The sequence below is a fragment of the Anas platyrhynchos genome, chromosome 5, assembly GCF_047663525.1.
Source record: "Anas platyrhynchos isolate ZD024472 breed Pekin duck chromosome 5, IASCAAS_PekinDuck_T2T, whole genome shotgun sequence".
NCBI lineage: Eukaryota > Metazoa > Chordata > Aves > Anseriformes > Anatidae > Anas > Anas platyrhynchos.
In genome coordinates this window covers 26959864-26985062 of record NC_092591.1, presented here as the reverse complement: position 1 = coordinate 26985062, position 25199 = coordinate 26959864, and the positions used below count along the sequence as shown (strand labels likewise).

The 25199-nt window shown below is 39.7% G+C and overlaps 1 protein-coding gene across 4 annotated transcripts in view; it reads right to left on the bottom strand.

The window, feature by feature from the left end:
* Positions 1–25199, bottom strand: part of LRP5 (LDL receptor related protein 5) — a 170312-nt gene that overhangs the window by 48263 nt on the left and 96850 nt on the right. For all 4 annotated transcript variants that reach the window (XM_072038505.1, XM_072038506.1, XM_038179756.2 and 1 more), the window contains exon 7: positions 24986–25157. In XM_072038505.1, the coding sequence (XP_071894606.1) occupies positions 24986–25157 (172 nt within the window). The remainder of the gene's footprint in view (positions 1–24985; positions 25158–25199) is intronic.

Sequence of the window (25199 nt, the reverse complement as noted above, 5' to 3'; positions counted from 1 at the left end):
CTGTTTTAGCTACCTTCTGCCTTTTCATTTAAGAAGTCTGCTACAAAAAGCACACAAGCTATTCAAAATGAGACACTGTGCTGCATTCATACTCCACGTGTATAAATCATTCCCTCCAGCATCTCACTCAAGGGTCAAATCCAGATCCAGAGAATGTTGGCCGACTTCCACCTCTCAGGAAACTTCCCTCCTGTGGGGCTGTAGGTAGAAGACTCCCAGTACCAGCTGAAGCACATTAATGGAGGCCCTGGTTTACCAGAGATCTCTGCCAACCCCACATAGAAGTAATCATTAATTTAATGAACTCAGTAATTGACAATGTGTTGTTTTGTTTTGTTTTGTTTTTTCCCCCAGTACAATCTCCACCAAATTTGCAGACCTGCAAGGAGACAAGGTTTCGGTTTTCATGGACACAAATATTCAACTTCTTTTCTAAAGTTAGATTTAAACTTTGGCTCAATGTGCAGGGCCTCAACACTTGTGAGGCACCCTATCTCTGTTCCAAAATGGGCTCAGCATTCCTGCATTAGATCCAGCTATACATCTGAGCTAATACCTCATACAGCACTTTTAGCTTTAAGGCTGCTGTACCATTCATTGGAAGGCACAGAACGAAAGGATACAACATTTTCTGGGATCGGACTGACCTCATCAAAAACCTAGACCCATGGATGTCCACCTGCACATCTGTTTCTTTTTCAATTATAATTACCTGCAAAGGTTTAACTTCTATACACCACTCACCAGAAGTGGTATACAACTTTCTTGTAAAACACACTGAAATAGTGACAAAAACAAATAGCTGTAAAAACAAAGCCATATATTCTTAATGGCAATAAAGTGGCCCTGAGGGCACTCTCCCATCAGACAAACCTTTCAGAAGGCTCTCTGGAGATAAGAAAAAGAAAAAAAAAAAAAAAAAAAAAGACATCTCTTAAACACAGAAGGATTAAATACAATTTTAAGGCACCCATCATCTGTGGGAAGAAAAAACCTACAGTTAGCTACCTCTTAATATATTTCTACTTAGCACTATTTATAGAGAGAAAACAAGTATCAATAATTAATCTGTGATGTAAGCTCCAACTGTGATATGCATCAACATAAGATTTCCTCCTTAAAAAAGGAGATACTTATACCTTGTAGCCTTCCAGCAAGTAAATTTAGCTGATGCAACAGATTCTGCTGAGGCATCCTAGTGCCTCACCACTGCCAATAAAGCAATGTCAACAGGGAACTGCAGGCCAAAGACCACCTAACAGACTTGTACTCTAACACAGACTAATAAAAGAGCATGAGAAATTTCAACTGTGGTATTCAACTCTACTCATCCAAGTTGTGGAATGAGGAACACCTGCGTGTTCAGAAGCAAATAATTAGTCACATTTATGTGCGCGAGCAGACACTTGGTTGATTATTTGGGTAATTTGGTGCCAATGTCAGAGGCACATATGCATGTATTTTTTCTTTTCACAGATGCAGGCCCAAATTTAAACACTTAGCAACATGGATTTGTTGTTTTTCAGATTCTGTTCTAATATAAGTTGTAGGAAGTTTATATATACATATATATATGTATATATACATATATATATATATATAAAGCACCCGTTACCATATTGATAAACGCTTTTCAGAACCACTCTGATGGAAGGGATAAGAACAGAACTTGGCCTATTAGCACCTTCGCGCTTGTGTTTCCAAAATTAAAAAAAAAAAGCCAAAACACTTTGCTCAGAAGGAGCACAAGATGGGATCTGGCTAGTTTCCAGTCTCTGAGAGGAGGCAGCAGGTACGGGCTTTCTGTGATTTGTGTTTGTCAGTTTAGCCAGTAGCATCCAGGCAAAACTTTACAGTCCAACTTTGCTCATGTTGACTTCTGAAAATTGCAAGATCTTTCTCCTCTTCACCGAATCACTTCTGATATGAGCAGGATCCACATCACCTCCTCAACCAGAGTGAAAGGAGGAGTTGGATGGAGAACTTGTGTCCCAGCAGAGTTCAAGGGAGGGAAGCAAACCACAACTAGTGTGGCAGAGGCAAAGATGTCTAACAAAAATAAATCCACCAGTCTGTCTGGGGCAGAAAAGGGGAAGGCACAGGCTGCCATATGCTTAGCAACTGCAGTTCTGTCTGGTTCAGGAAGCAGTAGACCTAAAGAACCTGCCTTTCCAAACCTGCCATCTCCTGAAGAATGAGCTGTAAAATAGGACAAAGGAGGACTGCTTCTATGAAAATAGTTCATTGACCTGATAGGAAAGATAAGGCCACCTTTGATCCACAAAGATGCATGTATCAGTGTAATACAGAGGTTGTATGTACTTCGTAATGTCGGAAGACTCTTGTTTGCTCAAAACAGAGGACTGTGCATTCAGTAGGCAGGGATGTAGATTTCACATAGCATGGAACTGATGATGTTTATAATTCTCTAAGAATTCTTCCACAAGTTGGTATGAAATTCATTCCAAACACACAGAACTCCCTTTTTTATTTCAAGGATGTCTGCATTCAGGGCTGCTAAGACCATTAATATCCCTTCAGATCTTTTAACAGGTTACAGAAATGATCAGTGCTGTACCTACCTATTAGCTGGGGACAGTTTGTCTTCACATATCAAAGAGGGAAGAGAAATCCTGATCTCCTGGAATGCAAGCTCCAGAATGATGTTTAGTTATTGAAGCGGGGTACATAGAAATGGATTTCAAAAGGGGAAGCACGTAAGATAAATCCAAATTCTCCATATTTAGGAGAAAGTGGAGAAAGCAAACAAGGAACGAGAATGACCCTCACTTTGCTTTGATAAAGGAGAACCTGACCAGGTCAAAACAAATTTTAACATCTAAATCAAAGAACAGGAACAACCTCTTCGAGAGCAAGATTAAACAAATTATCTTGCCAGTGTGGAGGGAAAAAAAAAAAAAAAAAAAGGAAAGGCGAATGGTCAAAACAGACTGGTTGGAGCATAGCCAATGTTAAATATCTATTAAAGAACTCTGCAAACAAGAACTAAATCAGAAATTGTACCTGCACTGGTAACACTCAGCACTTTCTCCAAATCCCATCTCTCCTTCCAATGCTAGGCTGGGAAGAGTTCTTCCTTTACCTGCCACTGGCTACCTGCAAGACTGAGCTAGTCTCTTCCTTTCAGTGCCTCTGTCTCTCCCTCTCCCCTTTTGTTTTGTCAGTTTAGCTTTAGGGCTTGGTGGGTGGTTGCTTTTTTTTTTTTTTTTTGTGGGGGGGGTGCTGGGGGGTGTTGTAGCATATTTGGCATTGTACTTAAATCTTCAGCTCTTGAGACAAACTGATTGGGTAGGAATCTTGGCTTAAATTCTAATATAAATGTTTCAAGTGTTCTTGGTTTTAGAGAAATTTAGAAAATGTAACATGAATCCCTGAAAGGCTCGAAAGAAAAGGGCAAAAGGCAAGTTATAAGAAGCCAGTTTAAGTCCCTGTTTTTTAGCAAATCTTCTTTAGGGAGAAGAGCTGTTTCATGCATGAGCTGTACTGCCTGGGGCAATGGGACAAACCCATCGTCTGTGTATAGTAATACTGTAAGTGCCACACACTGTGTTTTCGGGCTGTGACTGGCATTAGCCAAATTCAGACTTCATTAGGAAACAAAAAAAATACCTTCACTTTGTCTCTATCAGGAGCTATCTCATGAAAGCCTACCCTGAGTAAGGGCTGGGAGTTTTGGGACCTGGTGACACGTATGTGTGCATGCGTCTCTATGCATACATGCACATGTATGTGTGTGTCCAGCAGGACGTGTGTGTTTTTAATGTTTTCAGAAATCCTGTTTCCTGTTGGAAAATTCAAAGACATGAATAACCCACCCATAGACAAATCAGTTACATATTCTTTACTTCTCAAGCCAAATCCTCCTGGTGATATATAATGAGATTTTACATACTTTGTGCCTCATTGACTAATTAGATCAATGCAGGCTACTCCCCCTTCCCCCCCCTTCCTTTTTGTAGTAGGGACTTTCATTGCCTGTAGCTACACAAGTGTGGTTGCTTTTGCCAAATATTTGGAGATACTGCTAATGGCTTCATTTGAACTTCACATTGCTGGATATAAGTACGGAGGATGGGGGCTGTGTATTTTAATCCATATTGCAATTGCTTTGAAGTTGTTTGTAACGAGGAAAATGTTTTTATTTATATATATCAGAGCCATTATAGGCATTTGTGATTCCCAAAAGATTAGATTTCCACTATCAACCAAACACAACATATACTTTGAAGGAGGAGTACAGCTAGAGGTCAGTTTTCCACTCAAGCTAGAGTGGTTAGCCTTTTTCACCGTTCTTTCCATCCTCAGATTCAAGCACTTCATACCAAAAGCTACCACTTCTCTCAGTGCTGCAAACAGGGAAACTGAGTCAGGAAGCTACACAGAGTGCTGTAGGTCAGGCAGCTGCAGCAGTAGAGTCACACGATGTACTGCTGCCTCCAGACTGACACCGTCACCCCCGCATTTTGAAAAACACAGGAAGCACCAGAAGTAAGTATCCACAGTTTTTACATCCCTAACAGGCAGTGCCTGACAGACCAGGAAGAACAAATTTGAAGGGAAGGTTTTGGCTGAAGAAATGTTTAAAAGGAATACAAAAAATTTAACTGGGGGTGTACATGTGGCTCTTGTCACTCCTCTGAGTTCCCAGTGCTGCAAAGCTTTGTGCACAGACAGTAAAGAAAGACAAACACTAAGTCTACAAACTACAACACTATGTTTTTCTCCCTTCAGAATTTCAAAGTCCACTTACAAATTATTATTGGTGAATTATAATTATCTTTAAAATAGGCATTTATGCCAGAATCAAGAATGCAAATCCAACTGTATGAAACAGGAAAATGACATCTCATTGCCAATGTCAAGTACTTAATACCCAAGATGGAGATGACCATTTAAAAATAATAATAAAAAATCATTAAATGAAATTTCTGGATGAGCTCAGTTCCATGTAAATTAAAGCCTGAATACCAGTTCTTAACTGTATGGAAGCCTGGAAAGTAAATCTGTTTAGCCAAAGTGAGTTTTACCTTCCAGTTGTCATTTTTGGAGTGCTGCAGCAATTTTTATTATTTTATTTTCACAAACTTCTCTTTGCCTCATTTAAACACTTTTAACATGAGGATCTTTAAAAAATACAGTATCTGCAGTGCCCGACTCAGGAGAAGTATCTAGCTCTCCCAAGGCCAGTTTGATGGTTTACATGGGAGATGGCACTGCTCCTCTCATCGCTTTATCAGTAAGAGGCTGTCTCACTCCAGCACTGTCTGATCTTGGCTACCTCAAGGATTGGTATGTAAGGTACAGGAAACTCCAGATGCTCAGTTCTGGATAAAAGTTCTTAAACCTTTCCCCCATGTTGTTACTCAGTAAGTCTGAAAATGAGAGAGGATAACCTAAACAGAATCACAAACCGAAGTAATTGATTTTCTACTCTAAATTATGGAGTTGACATAAAAGAAGTAACAACTGTTCCACGCATGTATTAGAAACATATGGTTTTTGTTTTGAGCCTGAGGATATGGAAGGAGGCAGCCACTATGACTACAAAAATACTAGTTTCCTGTTTAAATTTGGGTGCATAGTTGGATTTGATGGTTTATCCTCTGAGAGGTTTCTCTGGGTAGAGGGACGGGTTGTTTGTTTGTTTGTGTTAGGGATAAGGCTGTTTCCTGATCTGGGTCACACTGTTTATATTTATTAGTTTTACGCTGATTGGGAGTTTAAAAAAAATAAAAATCATTTACTCAACCACTGCCAGTGGTGAATTTGTTCAGTACACCCAAGCCCAATTACTTTTAAAAAAGAATCGATCATCTCCACATGAAAAATATTTCAAAATTTGGAAACACCTGGGCTATGAAGCTGTTACATAGTAAACTACTATTAGATGCTCAAATGATCTAATTCCAACCCCCTGCCATGGGCAGGGACAGCTCCCACCAGACCAGGTTGCCCAAAGCCCCATCCAACCTGGCCTTGGGCACCTCCAGGAATGGGGTATCCACAGCTTCTTCTGGGCGATCTGTGCCTCACCACCCTCATAGTAAATAATTTCATCCGTATTAGTATCTAGCCTAAAAATCTGCCCCCTTGTAGTGTAAAACCATCTCTCTGATTTGTCAGGCACTATCTGCCATTAATGAAGCCATGTTGGCCATCACCAATCACCTCCTTATTTTCCATGTGCCTTATCAGAGTTTCCAGGAGGATCTGCTCCATGATCATGCTAAGCACCAAGGTGAGACTGACTGGCCTGTAGTTCCCTGGGTATTCCTTTTTTCCCCTTTTTCAAAATGGGGGTTATGTTTCCCTTCTTCCAGTCAGTGGGAACTTGACTGGACTGCCACGACTTCTCAAATAAGATGAACGGTATATGGATGTGTAAAACCTCTTCACTGTGCCTATGCCACTCCTACAATCTTTTGTTACAGCATGGAAAAAAAATGAAAAACAAAGCACATTCATTTGAAGCTCCACTACAGTTTAATTTGGAGAAAAATCAGTTGTCTTAGCTATTCCAGCATTTGTTCATAGCATAAGGTATCCCATTCCATCTCAGAGACTGGAATGATCTGACATATTTAAGAACTTAGTCTGTTACTCCAAAACCAAATGATTTACATTGTATTGTCAGTTTGTAGCAACAAATTATCTTTGATCTCAGACCGTCTCTCCCTCCCAGTCCTCATTGGCAGTTTTTCCTCTTTCGAGAATTATTTGCGATGTGTTTTCAATTCCTTCCAAAAGATCTAAGCAAGCTGGGATAGTCGCAAACAAAAAACAACTTTAACTTTGCACTTAAAAAGCTGTCCTGTGCAATCAGGTACGGTATTAGAATCGAAAGTTCCAACTTTCAAAAGTTAGGAAAAACAGAGAATGGGGATAAACTGATGCAACCTTCACTTGGTTCTTACAGCTGGCCAGCAGCAACTACCATTGATATCCATACAATGCAGCACAAGCAACAGGTCACAGTTGACTATGAAAGTGAAGGAAAAAGGCTAGCTGTCTTGTAGATCCTTCTCATCTCAGAAGAAAACAAACAAACAAACAAACAAAAAAAAAAAACAGATAAGAAGCTCTTGACTACACAAAGGTGGCACGAAGTGTGCTTGTTCTGTGGAACAAATGGAATTTCTCTTCCTTGGAAGACTGTCTCAACAGCAGAAACAACCAGGTGATAGGCAAGGCAGAACACTTGCTAGGGTGTTAGGCTCACAACAAAAGGTGGTCCCACATAAGCACCATAACAATGCTCCAGTCTCATATTCCATAATGCCATGACTGCAAACTGTCAAAGACCAAGAGGAGAAGACATTCCTTTTGCTGCCTGTATGGCAATGCCAGAAACCTAGTGGTAAACAAGATGAAAGACAAATGCTTGTAACTAAAAATTTTGACATTTGGTGTCCTACTGAATCCTCAAGAGATGGTTCACATAAACAGAATATTAAAACTAGACAAACCATAGGTAAAAAAGAGCAGGCCAAAGGAGAAGCAGTGGCACTCAACGAAGATGCCTTGATTCTTCTCATTTCTTTGCGTCACTAAATTTGCATTTACATAGCATTCTAAAACACGAAATTAGTAAGGCTTCAATAAACTGCAAAATACTCCACTGCAGGGGCACATGATGGTGAAACGCTGCAAAACCTTGCATTGGATAAGTCAGTGGAAGTACCAGCTATTTTTGTCACCTGGGGAACTACTTTGTGCTGGAAGATTTCACCAGTACTACTCAGCCTGAAACACCCAGTAGCAGAGAAACATCTCACACCAACAGGAGGAGTGCTAGTGCTCTCTGAATGACACAAGCACTGAGAGCAAACAACCTCCTGAGCTCTAGCATTAGGCTGAAGGGCATGACATTTTTACACTCGTAACCAGCTAAACTCTTGGACCTGGCCAGAGTCCCAGACCTAACCGCCTCCAGCCAATTCACTTAAACTGAAACAGGTGTCAATTTAATCATCTGTAACATGAAGGGTAATGATGCTCCCTACCTACAGAGCTCTTCACCTTCGTAGAAGCAGGGGGCAGGGAGGATTCATCTTTCTAAAAGGCAAGTACTTATGTTTCACTGCCTCACAGGATGCTCTTGAAAAGTCACTGCAAAAAACGGAATACTACCTACTAGGCAGATACATGTCTAAATAAGAAGGTATCAGGGACAAAAACAAGACAGGACTCTATTAAATCTCTGTTGAGCCAACAGAATGCAACCAGCTGTTAAGAGTAAAAACAGGAGTTATGCAATTACTACTCCAGAAGGATCTTCAGACAATCCTGGTTCTGATATCTGACACTCCCAGATTCCCTGTGTAGCCTGGCATTAATTGTTCTGGTGCCTAACATTTCAGAATCACTAAAGTAGTATCACATCTTAGGCTGAGCCTTGCCATTTTGGAGTGGGAGTTCAGCAGGACAACTAACATCTATTGCATTAGTTTGGCACTAGCAAAAACAGTACCCTCCAAAGCATGACAATACCTTCAGGAGTAACCTCCTTTATAAGCATAAACTCACAAACATGAGATTTTCCAGCTGAAATGATTTATACACAAGCTCTCACAGGTAGTGACAAGTTGAGTGCCAAAAATTTGCTTAAGCTGATATTATTTTTGTGCAAATAAAACCAAGGACTTCTCTTTATAATGCTCATGACAAAGATTTAACTTACACTTTAACAGAGACAGTTATTTCTCTGCCTTCAGTCCAGGTCCTGCTTCCAGTTGCTACTACCTGCATGTAGCAACGTTACATTCAAGCTTGTTGTAGCTTCTTTTTCAAGTATCTTGACTTGTTTTAAACATATGCCATTTATCAAAGTTCAGGAAGGGCCTTGGTCTGACAAAAGACTTGCATAGTTATATTACTACCAGCAAGTTCTCAACCACCTCAAGAATATTCCTTCCTAACCTCGGATCAAGTCATCCTTATGACTGTGCATGCAAATAAGGCACACCAAGTACATGTTAAAAATGGATTTCCTGCATCACCTCAGACCACAGATCTCATTCAATGTCTTGCCTCCAGGTGCAGTCAAGCTGAATACATCTTTTCAGATACACGTGAGAGACAGAAATCCTCTGACTCCTACAGGCATACAGCTAAAGCTCTGAGCCATGAGAGTTGATAATAATGCTACCTTGTGAGGTTAGACTGAAGAAAAGCAAAGCAAAGAAATAAAGCACACACAGACGTACCCAGTTGAAACACTATTAAAAGCAAAACCAACATTTTTATTATCTTACATCACTGGGAACGGCGGTTCCATAGTTTTAACCGTTCTAAGCCTTGTACCATTCCCGACAGCTGAAGTTCAAACTGCAAATCTGTCAGCAGTATGTATGACAGCACAGAATTCGGATGAGATTTCAACATCCATTGCTTCTGACTTAGGAAAACCTCAAAATGACCAGAACAGAAATGAACTTGAGGAAGTAAATTAGAAGATTGAGTATCCAGGTACAATTTGTAAAGCCTACAAGCACAATTTATAAAACCTACAAACACAATTTGTAAAAGTCTCCATTGCTATCTGAATAAGGAAACAAAACCAGATCTTTCATTGCAGACATTTTACGATGCATTCAGACTGGAAAGTAAGCTCTGCTATGCATGTTGAACTGTACACATGCCTCTCAGTGAGAGGACTAGATGGGATAAGCCCACAGTGGTTAAATCACACAGTTTATACCAACAAAAATCATGCTTAGAAGATGCTATTCTAAAGTGATCTGTGTGCATTCAGTCATTCAGATTAATACTAGGAAGCTATGACGACAAAAATGGCTGTGTTCAGCTCCGCCCTCAAGATGTTTTAAGATCATCTCAAAGACATAACAAATGTTCGTTAAGTCTTGCTGATAATCTGGTGAATTGAAGATCCAATTCTGAGATGTTTTCGTGAAACAAGGGACTTTCCTCACATAGGTTTATGCTCACTGCTTGGGGCTAAATCAGGACTCACAATAGGAACAGAAGATGATAAAAGTGCAGCTGGTCTACAGCCATGTCCCTTTAACCAGCTTGATAAGGAAGAACCCCAGGAGAGGGAAACAAAACCCAGTTTTGTTTTCCTAGAGAAACTTCACTTACCTTCTCTCCAAGGGCACAGCTTTCATGCTGTTAGTTTCTAAAGCTGAGGGACTCTCCCATGCTTTACCTGCTCAGTGAGAGCAATGGGGTTTTCAGGCATCCTAAATAAGACTAAAATATCAATAATGCGTATGAGAGAAAGGAGTTTATGTTACAAGAAACTACCTGGGGGTTCTAATGATGCCATTTTCAGCAAGTTTATTCTTTTTATAAATTTGCCAAATGTGCTTCGTGTTTTAACAAGAAATAAAACCAGACGCATAGCTAGAAGAAAGGGGTACTCTGTGCTTACCAGCCATTGTAAAAATCATAATGTTGTACTTTTCAACATTATATACATACGTAATTATTAAATATATTATGTGCATACACTAAGTCAAAAAAAAGCACTTGGTCCAAAATTTTAAATTGAAATGGTGTGCAACATAAATAAAAATAACCCAATGCAATATTTGATCTAAGAAAAATTGTATTTTTAGTATTTATTAATTTTTACCAATAAAGTGACCATAAGTCAAGCAAAGAACTCAAGGGCAACTCAGGTGAATAAGTGGCAAAATATAACCTAAGCAATTGTTTGATTTTTAAACTAAGATCTCTGCTCAAGTATATTTGTAAAGGTAAAACACATCCATGAAGCGAAGGCACTTCAAATTACGAGGAGGATAAAAATCACAGATAAAACACATCATACAATGAGTTAAGATGTAAAATTTTCCTGCCACTATTCCTAGCTATGATTGGATGGTAGATGCCATCGACAAAAGCAGCCTTAAAGGATGGCAGGGGCCCATCTTAGGTGGAAGTCACCTCAATAAAAGGTGACGAGGAAAACAGATGGCACACCAGACAGAAGACAGAGAACAGACAAAGTGTAAAATGACAGGGATAATCAAGACGTTTCAATGGTCAGGATCAAGAGAAGGAAGTATCCACTTTGAATTTATTTGTCTACAAAGCTCATCATTCATGTGTCCAGTTATGAAAAATCCTATTATAGTCACATTGACTGCGGGTCATTCAGGAAATTATAGTTTACAAAACTACAAAGATATTATATATTCTATAATCTCTTCTTTCCTTACTCCTTGGATACTCCTTATAATCTGCTTTCCTAAGCTCACCGAAGAGCATACTTATTTTTCTGCTTGTTTTTCCCTTTTAGTAGAAACCCCTTACACAAACAGCCACCTTGTTTTTCACTTGTTCACCATTGCTCTCATTTTTGTATTAGCACTAATGAAAAAAGCATTACAGGTCACTCAGAGACCAAGCTTTAAGAAACGAAGGTGGGTGTTTGCCAAACTTTTAATTCCTTTGTTAAACAAAAAAGAGGTAAGAAAACACAAACAAACAAACTCAAAACCACAACACAACTAGGAATCCAGCAGGTATGGAAGCATCAATGCAGGGAATATATGGATCTGTCCTATGAAAAATTCTGAACAGGGGGAAAAAAGGTTCTGTGAAGAAGGCTACCCTTGCTAGTTTTCAGATGGCAGAAAAAAAAAAGTGAAACAAAAGGTCTGAAGAGAAAATTAGAAGCAGCTTTCAAAATAACACTGCACAAAACACCAGTGTGTTAGGAGGGGAGAGGGGGAGGAAGAGAAAGAAGGGGGGGGGAAAAGTGGAAAAAAAAGGAAAAAGAAGGGGGGAAAAATAAGCCATGACAACTTCTTGAGTGCTAGGATATTTAGCACTGCCAACTCACAAACCTGTCAAACATTTTTTTTCCTGTCCACTATGCTTCTTCCTTCAATACTACAGTACTTCTGAAAAGGGGAGCAAGAAGAAAAATGATTGTCCTAAATTTGCATAACTGCACAACACTGGAGATTTGCGAGCATTTCTAACAGCCAAATCAGCCAAACAAATTGTCTGCAGAAATGCAACAGTAAGCTATCGGGGTTCTTATGTCGGTAACATCAGAAGCCTGTTGGGAGAATCAAATCTTTTATTATAAAAAAATCAATCACAATTCCCATTCTGTTCCTCAAACCCTAAAAACCTGAGTGCCACTAATTTAGCCTTCTTACTGAAGAATGAATGCCAGATAAAAAGGAGCCGACAGCTGGAAGGGAGCCAAAGGAAAGCTTTCAGGAGCAAAACGCGGAGAACAATGTTTGTTCTGCGCTCAGAACCCTACACCAAACTCTGCACAGACAAGACAGGCATCTCTGGCTACATGGCTGAGAATATACATTTAGTGCAGAGAACACTGCCTTTAAAAGGAGAAATAAATTAGAGATTAACGCCTTTTATGCAAGCTGCACGAAGAAGAATTCCCCGAGCAATTCAATTCAGCGCGAGGAACAAGGTTCCTTTCAAAAGTCACCCTTTACTGGGAAGGGCGCTTCTTTGCAGGGAGTCTGAACTGAGAAATACACAGCTCCTAGCTTTCTATTTATAGTTATTCAGGCAGTGAATAGTCTCATTCCAAATGCCACAAGGCATACTCACAACCTTTTATTCCGGGGACCTGATTTGTGTTTCATTTCAAAAGTCCAGCACTATGAAGAAAAAAAAGAGGGGGAGGGGGAGAAGAGAGAAACAGCAATGGCAACAGGCAACAGAAACACTTTTTCAGATTTTTTTTCTTTCCTTTATGAAGCTGGTGCTAGAGAGTGTGGAAAAGAGTTTTTCAGAAACTTCCCTATGGGAAGGAAAAAACGTGCGAGCTTTGGAGGCGCATGCATTTTTACTCATTAACGCTGAATACCAGCGCGCTGCAATTTAAGGGAGTCTGGGGGAAGGAGGAAAAGGAGCGAGGGGTGAGAGCATTTCAATTACTTGGCTTTGAAGGACCCTTCTGAATGAGAAAGAGACAGAAAACACTTGTCAAATGCAAGTTCAAGTGAAAGCCACTTCTGCCAATGAAGTGTGCAGATGGCTGTGGGGGTTCCACTGAACCCTAACTGGGCTTCTATTATGTCTTTATTGCTCACAAAAAGGCAAGGGTCACCTTCAGTTTAGAATAAGTTAGCTTCCTTTCCCACAGAATGACTCTGGTCAATCAAGCCAGCAAAGGAAGTCTTCCTTTGAGTGACTGCTATCCCATCAGCACACTGAAGAATTTTTAGAAAGGCTAAATAGACACAAAAACCTTTGGTCTCATCTACACTACAGACATTTATAAGAAAAATTTCCCACCGTTGCAGGCAATCTTGGGAGTCCTAGGGTAGGCTGGTGGTGGCCATCATGTATGTCCATTAGATTTCTTTCTTATAAGGGACAGAACATGGGAGTCTAAAAATGGTGCTCAAAACTTTAAAAATTTCATTAATAAGATGTGGGACAAAAAAGCAAAGTTCTTCACCCCCTATTTTTAGCATTGCATTCCTTAGAAACACAGGAACCCCAGTTCTGCATCAGGGCAGCCCATGATGACAGGGCTCCTGTTTCTAACAGTAACCAGGTTTGCACATTTTACAATGTAAGGTTTGAGAAATTCAGTGATGGGCAGATTTGGTACCTTCTGCCCTCCCAGCAGCTGCACTGTGGGCTCACTGATGTAATACAATGGAAGGAGAGGAGATTTAGTGGCAAACTACCATGAAACTTATGGGAAGAAAAAAAAAAAGGAAAAAATTAAACTGAACAGAAAAGAGTAACCGATATGAAGGGAGGTGTGAGAGTGAGAGGCTTTGGAGAAATATTCCAGCAGAAGGAAAGAAGGAACAAGATCCCTCAAGCCCCGTATCATGGAAAATGAGGCAGAGCAATCACTAGTTTGCGACAGTATTAGTGGAGCTAAAGACAGTTCAGCTTGTGCTTTGCAATATTCTCTCTGCTGTATAGTACTGTGAAACACTATCATTAAGCTGAATCAGAAGAAAAAAAAAAAAGACCAAGAAGAATGCTAAATTTTGTGTTCGTGGCACTTCACTCTGTATTCTTCATTTGAAAAGCTCACACCTAATGTCAATAAACACCAAAAGGGTGCGGTGTCCTCCCCAGTGGTTTCAGAGGATTACATAGGAGGAGAGTTCCAGGCACTGAAAGGTCAACTATATTCAATACTTTCCTTCCAAAACAGCAACAGAAAAATAATAGCTGGGGAAAGATTTCTTACCAGTGAAAAGTTAATGCCCAGACCACGGTGAAAAACGTGGTCTGATAATCTGATAGAGTGCACTGTGCATATTGACACAGTTATACACAAAGACAGAAACAAATGTCTCTCGACCCTGTGATAAGACAATATTCAGAGGGTCACAACACCTGGGCAGCTGCTCCTTATCTTCCTCCTAGGCCAGAGGTGAGCTGTATGGCAATGCTCTCTATTATTCTTGGAAGAGAGAGAGACTGTGAAAAAAGCAAAGTGGAAAAGAGTGCTACAGAAAATTCCTCACAGCTACTGGCAAACAGGTGACAGCTAAAAACTTTAAGCATCCTACGTGCTCGTCTGATAAAGGGAATCAAACTTACATGTGACATAGAACCCACCTTTTCCTCAGCATCTGGAATAATACACTTACTTATTCTGTGCCCCAAAATGCATTAGGCCCCCCTAAAAGTAGAGCCATTACAGCACTTCATAGGTATAGAAGCCTTCGTACAGCTAAATACAACATCTTTTAAATACAGAAAGGTGATCCCAGCAAGGGAAGCAAAGCAGAATTCTCTCCCTAGCAAAACGGAAAAGGGTGATTTGATATCAGATAGCCTAAAATAATTCTTCAGTGAGAAAGGAGAGCCTCAAGCATGTAAAACTCAAATAATTCTTCAACTTTGTAGCTTAATACATCCTCAGGATTTCCTCTTGATAAATATAGCAAAAGCTGCACATACAGAAGTAATTCCTAAGCACTCTGCAAAGACCAAATTTAGAAGCTGTCTGTCAGCTGCTAAGTTTTTAAGTTGTCCGTTTACAAGAAGTAGTACAAAATAGAGTCCCTGGAAAATTGACAAGATTTAGAGGTTTTTATGACTGTAGAGCAACCCTAATAAATTATAAATGGTCATAGAGGAAAACAACTTCATAGTGGTATGGATTCCACCATGGAAAGACTCAGAGGAGTTTTTAAACTGGCAGCTGCCAGCATTTGTGGATTTTCACTTTGAGGCTAATGGGTAAAATGTCAAGCTTGGCAGATAAAAGTTTGGGAGAATCCCTGATCAAGAACATTCTATGGAGGCTCCTCATTCGATCAAATCATTATTTGAGAGTCCTCTACTAGCGCATTAGGTGCCGTGACTAACACAGGCCACATCATCTCCTGGATCTATTACTTGGGAAAAGAAGTCCTTGGTGTGACTGCTTCCACAGAATGGGGATTCACTGCAAGGCTGGATTTGCTTTACTCCTTTACAGATTAACATTTCTAGTTATTTACAATGGTGAACGCAAGGTCAACTAATAAGAACTTTGCACTTGGAACAGAGAGCACTGAACTTTTTGATGTTTTTTTAGTTCCTGGAAATTAGGAAAAGGGGGGAAGACGGGAGGTTAAGCCAGTATCTCAGCATAACCTTTAAGAAAAAATTATCTTTACTACAGAAGGGATTTGCTTTTATTGTGGAAAATCCACTTATGCTCAAATGGATCTCAGACAGCAGTCTTCACCCCAGATGTGTAAACTGCCTTCTCATTATACTGGGCCTATAAAAAGAACTAAGGTCTTGAAACTGATTTGAGGTTTTCTGGGACGTTTCAGACTGAAGCACTATGAATGTGCTCACGGCACCACAGGCTATTGATAAGATACTGGTCCAGGACATTTCCCTCTAGTACTGAAGCTTCTACATCCCAGTTTACTGGGCCACTTCATGTCAGCCAGAACATAAGGACAAGAATAATCGAGGCTAGACCATCATCCACCTGCAAAGAAACCTCCCCATCCCACCCAGAATGGCAAGAAAGGTTTTTACTCAAGATTGCTGAAGAATGGAAAAATAATATACTTAAAACAATACACTTCTCCAAGAGCAGTCCTGAACACAGGTGGAATTGGCCAAACTTTAGATGTGTCCCTTTTATAAAACACTGGCTGCAAACTCTTGACAGTTTCCCACTCAACACTGTCATACCTTTCCTAAACTTGGGGCTCAGATACAAGTTCACCTGGTGGCTGACTCATTAAAAGGGGAGAGGAACGAATGCATGTTGATAAGTATGTCTTCCTTCATTTGGTAAATGAATTTCTCTGCTCTGTGAGCACTTCCTTATTACGTAGTTTAGAGCAGAAAGGTGCAGTGCTTGCATTCAGATCAGCTAAAGCCTCTCACTTTGTGAATGTGGATCTCATTTGCTTCAGCAGCCACCACACTTGGTAACAGTGCTCTTAAAAGAAAACAAAGACCAAGTAGTGCAAAGTATAAAATAATACACGGAAATTCCTAATCAAGCAGCAAGCAAAACACAGACAACTTAGTCTTGTAATTAGAAAAACGGAGTCAGAAGGCTCTATGCTCTTGAAGCAGGTTAAGGCTGACTATATTTCTGTGCTCCAGAAAGAGGCAGTCTCACACCAGGAAATCCTGAACCAGAGCCTGTCTTAGAAAGAATTAACACAGCCAGAGAGTTTAAATTCATAAGAAGGTATTAGGATCTGAAACTATTAGGAGATCTGACATGCTGAACATTACAGTGTGTTTCATCTCAGCAGTCTCTGTTCCAAACTACATGCTGCTGTGTACAAAGTTCAAACAATTGCAATACCATTTCTATTAAGAGCACTGCAAATATACCTAAGCAAAAAAAATCAGCATTTTTTAGCAGAGGAAGTTGAGACTCCACCAACATCCTTGTCAGTCTAAACCAAGGTGTTTATACTTGACTCCAAATCCGGTGATAAGTCTGATAGGGCAAGCCGAACACTGCAAACAGGCAGACAGGAGACTGGGGAACCCTGAAGAGGAAGGAATAGAAGACCCTCTGTCCCCCTTGCTGCTGGATTTCTTTTTTCTTCCTAAAGATGCACACCGCCTTTTCACTGAAGAAGCCTTGTTAGGCTTTCTGTCTTTATGCAACTCTCAAAATGTATATTTATAGTTGTCATCGCTAAAGCCCTGAAGTCAAAGATACAGATTTCATCCCTCCCAGAAAACTTGTGTTCCATTCCAGCAACATTCCTCTGGGAAAAGCAATCACAACTAATTTGTCAGTCTTAAAGTCCAAGAACTGACATAAACTTGTAACAGTATTTTAAGAAAGCCCTGCCCTCAAATGACTCCTCCTATCCATTTACAATGACTACCTGGCTGCTGGCAAGAAAAATTGTTCCCAAGCTCACTACTAGAGATTATTCCCCTTCAGAACCTTGAAAGATAATTACAAACCCATTCTTTGGACACTGCTGCAAATCTAGTGCTCACACAAAAATGTTTGCTGCCTAGAACTGCGTGGCTCCCTCCAAGTAAAACAAGAAATCATCGGCAACAGCATTCATGCTTGCTTGCTCTTCAAGCAAAACACACAGCAATAAAGGAGCCTAAAAGCCATTTAAAACTATTAAAAACATAGCAGTATTTGATGCCCACCAACTACACACAAACATACAACAACAACAAATATCCAATGGCCACAAATGGAGAGAGGTTTATACACCTCACTCCCTCAACAACAGTTTGACCCCAGACAGAAAAGTAATTTGGAAAAAAAAAAAAAAAACTTGAAGTGGCACTAAGAACAACATTGAAAGAGCCAGCCCAGGCTACAGGAATATACTGCTCAACAGACCAATATAAAGACTAGGGAATTATATGGGTTTGCTAGGCCTATTACGATATATGCTCTTCAGGATTAACATCTGATCTGGTTTAGATATGTAGAACTTGCATCTAGGAAGTATACAACAGAAAAAATGATCGAGTGAAAAGTATAGGAAAGTTATATTTCAGGTTAGGGGCAAAACTGTAAGTACTTCAATTTATACTTCACTCCTAACAATTACATTTAGCCGACGTTTCTCAGCCACAGCTCTAAATCAAATCAAGCGTCATTAAAAGTTTTAAGTTCACTGAAATAAAGGCCACTCACTATATTATCAATTTAAGCAATTTTATTCCTGCAGCTGTCTACTTGGACTGACATCTGTTCTTTAGATCAAAAAGAACCTGTGCTCCTTATTTCTACATCCATTTTACTTCTCTGTTCTCATGCATTTATACTAAAATGCAGTGTGGGGACTGTTTACAGAATCACAGGATGGGAAGGCAGCTCTGGAGTCATCTGGCGTCCCCCCCACTCCAGCAGGGCCACCCAGAGCAGAGTGCCCAGGCCCATGTCCAGGCGGCTTTTGGAGATCCCCAAGGAGGAGCCCCCACAGCCTCTGGGCAGCCCGTGCCAGGGCTCCAGCACCCACACACAGCCATGCTGCCCAGGCTTTCCAGGGAACCTCTCGTGTCCCACTTCTGGCCTGCTGGTTCTGGTCCTGGTTCTGTCCTTTCTGCACCCTCCCCTCAGGTAGTATTTACAGACATTGATAAGAAACCCTCTGAGCCTCCTCTTCCCCAGGCTGACCAGGCCCAGCTCTCAGCCTCTCCTCAAAGAAGAGATGCTCCAGTCCCTTCATCACCTTAGCGACCCTACATTTGACTCTCTTCAGCCTCTCTTGAACTGGAGGAGCCCAGAACTGGACACAGTTCCAGATGCGGCCTCACCAGTGCTGAGCAGCAGGGAAGGATCACCTCCCTTGACCTGCTGGCAATATTTTGTGTAATGCAGCCAAGAACATCATCAGCCTTCTTAGTGGCAAGGGCACACTGCTGACTCTTGCCGAACTGTGTCCACCAGAACCAGATTTATTTTTTTTTAATGTCTAATTAGCACGTGGAGGTAAATTCAAAATAGCTGTTCTTTCCAAGAGATATTCTTATTTCAATAAATTAATACACAATATCTCCCAATGAGTTTATTACACTATATGGACTTTTTAGCCACTTGGTGTAAAATGCCAGAGCAAAGATACAAACACATTAAAATGTATCAGTTAAAACTCATCTATTAATATTTCCTTTTTTTTTTTTTTACTCAAATGGGTGGAAAACAAAGTGTGATATGTGAAGTATACTCCAACGTGTCTAGAAAAAGCAGCTTTAAATTAGATTATTAATTTTTCTACCCCTCTACAATTCACTTCTGCAAAGACTACTCCAATTTAAGTAGCAAACTATTCCAAATGACATTTTACCCTATTATGTAGTAGGTTAACAACAAGCTAATTATAAAATTGCTTCCTTGCATTTCAAGGACAGCCCATGTAACTGAATCTTGGAAAATTTTTGGTGAGTTCCAGGATTGTCATCTGATGCTTACAGATCAGCTTGAACACCCTATAAAATTGCAAAGAATCACTGCATATATAAGTTTTCTGCAAAGATAAACGAAGGACATTTGTCAAGGGGGATACAGGAAAGCAGGAGGACAAAGAGAAGTTGCCAGAAGGGGTAGTCTGCGTAACACTTATTCCAAGAATACTGCACAAACTTAAGTAAAATGCATACATAATAACAGGCACCTGAGAATTCAGTAATTGCTCATTATGCAATTACACCTTAGGCACTTTAAGCAAATACTGAAGAAATAATACAAGGGAAACCTGGCTAACCGCAAAATTGTTTTTTAAGGAGAATTAGGAAATTCTACACGTGGATGCCATTGGGTCTTTGCTTCTCTCCCTGCTGGAACTCAGTAATCCTTGTTAATCTATTGTTTGTTCCTGGAAAGTACCTTTTCTCTGTCAGTAAAATCTCAAATTCTCTTGGATTACTCCGTGCCCCTTACTCATAGCTGAAGCTGTGTGGACAAACACATGATTTCAACAGACATGACTCAAAATTTGCTATATATTTTTACTTGCCGTCGCCTCTGCCAAACTAAGCAGAAATTTAAAAAGCTGGGAACAATGTTACCACAGGGTGCCAAATTTGCAGTGAAAGCCTCACAGGCTGCTGTCACGCAAAGTTTGACAAGCCTTGCCAAATGGTTTCTTCAGGATACGAACTGCTTGCAAAGTGACTGGGCCCTTTGTGTTGCAGCTGAATGCTGCAGATGGGAAGGTCTCCGTCAGGAAAGAGTAACTGCTGTTTGCACCACGTGAAGTTTTAGGCACACAAATAAGAACATACTCTCCTGGTACAGGACACTGCTTGGTACCTTCAGCATCTCTGCAGTGTTCCTTTTCTGTTTTTCAAAGAGCACACTCAAAAGCAATGTCAAAATGTGTAAAAAAAATCCAAATCAAAACCTACCAAATACACCTCCAAAAAACAACTGAGAAAACACCAAAAAAAAAAAAACACACAACCAAAACCAACTAAATAAAACAAACAAGAAAAAAATAATAATAATTGAAAAAAAAAAAAGCCACAAGCACACCAGATAGTCACAGTACATTTGAAACCTGAGGTCTAGCAAAAAGAATATCAAGCAGAGAGATGCATAAATATACACAAGCTAAATTCCCTCCTGCTTTTTTTTTTTTCCCCTGAATAGAAAGCAGTTGAATACATAGGCTGAAAGCAATTCTATTCTACAAGCAGCTCTTCAGAAACCTACAAAAAAGTGTACAGGTTTTTAATAGTGCACTTTTTACATTATCAGGCATAAGGCTTAACACTCATTTTTCCACCACCCAGACAGACTTTAATTGCAACTGTACTCTGCAAAGTAGTAGAAATAATGTTTTCAGTTTAATTCAGTTTTGCAATTTCTACACAGTCAGCTGGGACATTTTGAGGCGGGTGAAACTACAGGGTTAGAGGAAAGTTTAGCCAGCACTACTCTTTTAGATAGTTTTATGTCCTCAACAGTGAAAAGAAAAAAAAATCTTAATACTCAGCTAAGTCAACAACAGTAGAAAATATTAAACACATCCTCAACTTGCAGCTAAGCTAGGCTTTGTTTTTGACAAACTGTGGATGCAACAGACAGACACACAGAAGAAATCACCAAGACACCAGCTGTGCTGGCAAGCCATCTATATAGCATCCTCTTGGCAAAAGAGCACATACATGAGAAGAATGAGTTCACGTTAAAGTGAAGAATAACTTCAACACTAAGTGGAAATGTCCCACCTCATATACCATACACACAGGACTTCACATGTACTTTGGCTAGCAGAGCAGCATGAAATGTGGCTTACTAGGCAAACCTAGGGTATTGAAGGAAGCTCTCAAACAGAGAAATGTTTCAGGAAGCAATTATAAGGCTGCAAATAGAGCAAGATAAACAAGAGATATGAAATACAATCCATTAGATAAATGTTTCTATTCTGAAACGTATCCCTACTGCAGTTTTTTGATCTTGCAGAGAAGTATTAATAAAAAGAAGCTCTACTGGAGACCAGTCTGGAACCAGCCAACACCTAAGCTGTGTCAATAACCAGTTAAGTCATGCAGTTCTTTCCCAAGTGAGCAGAATACAAATGTCTGGCATTTGTTCCAAAATGGAAACTGAAAATTTGTTTTCTAATGGACGTTCTGCAATAGACATTTAACATTCATTTCTACTGATGGCATGCCAGCGCCTTTTTAACTCATGCAGCTGCACAGTGGACCACAACAGGCCCCTTCACAGCACTGTTCAGAACTCCAGACAACGTCCATGATGTTTTTCCCCCATCACGTCCTAAATGGGCCTATTTAGGGATTTGTAAATGTCAGGGGTCTGTTCATGCTAACTAGCAAAAGTAAACACCAAGCATAAAGAGAAAAAGTGTTAAAAAGGGGGGGGGGGATTTAAAGCAGGAACATTTATACCTGTTTTAACCTAAGAACTCATTGATAGGCACATAAGAGATAAAATATTTAAATCTTTGTACTAATGATTATAACTGGGTTGCATGACATACAGCAATCAAAAGAGAGATGTTGCAATCCACTTCATGTAAAAAAATACCTTCTGTTTCTGAGACCAAGTAAAATACCCTCTTCTCTCTATTTTTGAAAACAGAAGAGAACCACTAAAAGTATAATAAGCAAAAGAAAAACTGAGGGAATAAAAAGCCCTTACTTTGGCTTCTCCAACTTTCCTAAACTTAGATGCCAAATCAAACAGTACCATTGGCTTTACTGTCTTAAAATGAAGTCAGGCAGACTGAACAGACTGCTTAAACCAGGAAGATCAATTGCACTAGTACAGTTCCAGCTACAAATGGTGGAATCTAGAATGTTCTTCGCTACAGCCTGAAAGGTAAGGAGGGAGACAACCCCTCTACTAGTCATCAAGCCCAGTACATCAAGACACTGCCAGACAGCAAAGTTATATTTCTCAAGCCAGCAGTCTTGATTCACTTCTTCCAGAGGGCAAAAACTTTAGAGAGCACAGACATTACCAAAGGCCCCAAAATTTATTTATCCTAAAATGCTGCATATACTATTCCCCCAAGTAACATGAAAACTCAATTGACTTCACAGAACAAGGGTAAAGTTTCTATACTGCTTTTACTAAGTACTGTTACAAAAATGGACTTTTTTTTTTTAATAAATATATAGTATAGTCAAAACACAACCTCAACAAACTAGCTTGCATTATAGGAAGAAAACTTACATTACAGGGAAGAAAATCTCTCTAAAGCAATAGTTTTATCCCCTTCTTCATCCCATTCTGGTTTGGCAATTCTGTTTACGAATTGATTTCAATTAGCTAGGTTACCTCACCTTACTTTGAAGCCATTTCAAATTCCCTGGAGAATTCCCTTTTGAAATTAAAATACTCAGAGCTAATTATTTAGCACCTTTAATTTTCAAACTGCTTTTCTGACATCTTTGTGAAAGATAAACAACTGCTTCACAACAACAACGTACCAGAGATAGCTCAAGGAACCTGTTTCCACCAGATGCCCAGAGCATTAGAACAAGACATTAAAAATGAACGTTTGTCAGTATGACAAATCTCATCATTTAATGATAATAGAATAAAAGTTTTCAAATTTGTCTGACCTCAGGTCATGTCTCATGCTGTCAACCAAGCCTTTGGATTAATTATAGCCTACTACAACAACTTTAGGTTGAGCTTCAAAATCCATTTTTTCCTTCCTTCTCAGAAATGCGAGATAAAGAAAGTTTAGGAAGTTCACCAGCAATAAAGTGACCTTGCTAAACAACTGTTTTATTAAGAAACCAAGCACTGAAAGTAGAGGGGAACACAACAGCATCTAAATCAAATGTTTCAGACCTCCTCACAACACCTGGCTGTATCCATATTTTTCTGTTTTCTCTTGGAAAATTTCCTCTCTTCCCCATCACCTCTGCAGCATCCTGCTTTGCTAACATCATGCCTTTTCTGCTGGCCATAGAAAAATAGCGAAAAGCTACACCTATTGGCCTGAAATTGGTATTTCTGTCACTAACACCTTATTAAATGCCTTACTGCCAGCTCTCTTCTAAACTATTTGGTGCTCCTACAGCAACAATTGTCCTAGGCCAAACAGTATTTCTATGCTTGCTGGGTAAGATGTCAAATTGGCTCAATATGCATCGGGAGCTGGAAGTTGCAGGCTGCAAGAGAAAACACTGGTGAGCTGCACAAATAACATAGCTGTATCTTCTCAGGCTGGAATTTCCTGGGAGCTGGGGGTGGAAAAGCCACCAAATCTCACTGGTATTGGGCCTAAAGTGCCACAGTTTACAGTCAACTGTTAATAATTCAGTGAAACTTCAGAAGCTCATGGACATGACTTCAAGAGCCCAAATAGCTTGGCCCCAGAACCTGATTCCACATCTTTCAGTTAGTTAATTTATTATCTTCTCAGTGAAATTACTTCAGGACTCAGTTGTTCTTTTGTTTTGTTTTGTTTTTTGCTATATCTAAAAGCTGTTTCATTTCTGTGGTAGCACACTTCACAATTATTCTTTTAGACTATGATTTAATCATGGGATACTGAGGCAAAAACAACAGGGGGAAAAAAAAGCATTTCCTTTATGAGAACATCTCCTGGAACATCTCAGGCCTTACTTCTGCAATTGTCAACATCCATGACTACACCAATACCAGATGTCTGCTTTGATCATATCTTAAATTTAAAGCAATGAATCTCCAGAGACACCTCACAATCCTACTGCTGGAAACACACGTAACAAATAAGCAGATAATTTTTCCAGCTTTGTCTGGCATATAAGATGTACAAAGCAGGTTGATTAAAAATAAAAAAAAAAAATAAAGGAGTTTGTAAACAGGTAGACAGGATGGATTTTTTGCATTTAAAAAATTTTCTTCCCAAAGAAAGGAGAACAAAAAGAAATCCTGCCATACTCTATCAGAAGTTCTTTTAATAACTAAGAAATATTTAATATTTTCCATAAACACTCATACAACGTCATGAAAGGGATTTCCCCTCCCCAGATTGTGTGACAGAATGCCTACGTTGTTTTCAAGGCAGGCAGAAGGTACTTTTAAGTGTCATGGTACGTGGAAAACAACTTTTCTCCCATGCGTCTGGACACCACATAATCATTAAGGTACCAAAATATGGCTCTCTAGGACCTCCACATCCACTTTGTCCCATACACAAACCTTGCATCAAGTCTTTTGCATGCAGCAATTTCAGATACTAGTTCCAAGCACCATAGAAAATGCAAAACATTATTAAAAGAGGTTGTACCTCAGCATATCAATTTGTTTCAAAAGCTTCAGATCAAACATGAGATTTCAAGCAATTAGATTATACTTCCAGCAATGCAGAAGTTTCTGACTGCATATCCCTTGACATAGCAGTTGATGTGAAAGTTTTTGGAATCAGTACAGCATACAAACATACTTCTTTTCTTCTCTACTGTCTTGTTTTGATAAATTTATTGTAAATATTATTGAAACAAAAAACCTGCCCCCTCAAAATGGATAAATACATCCAAGACATAAAGCTGCATATAACAACAACATGTTTTCTGAAAACGTAAATAAGAGAGGTCTGTTACTCACCTCGATTTTATCTGTTTTTGCATCTCCCCAGTAAAGTTTGTCCTCTTCAAGATCCAGTGCCAAGCCATTAGGCCAACCTAAGGAGGTGTTCACCAGAACTCTCCTCTCTGAGCCATCCAAATAAGCACACTCTATCTTTGGACTTTCACCCCAGTCTGTCCAATACATGTAGCTGTAAAGGAAAGGGCAGAAACAGTCAATGCATAAAACATTC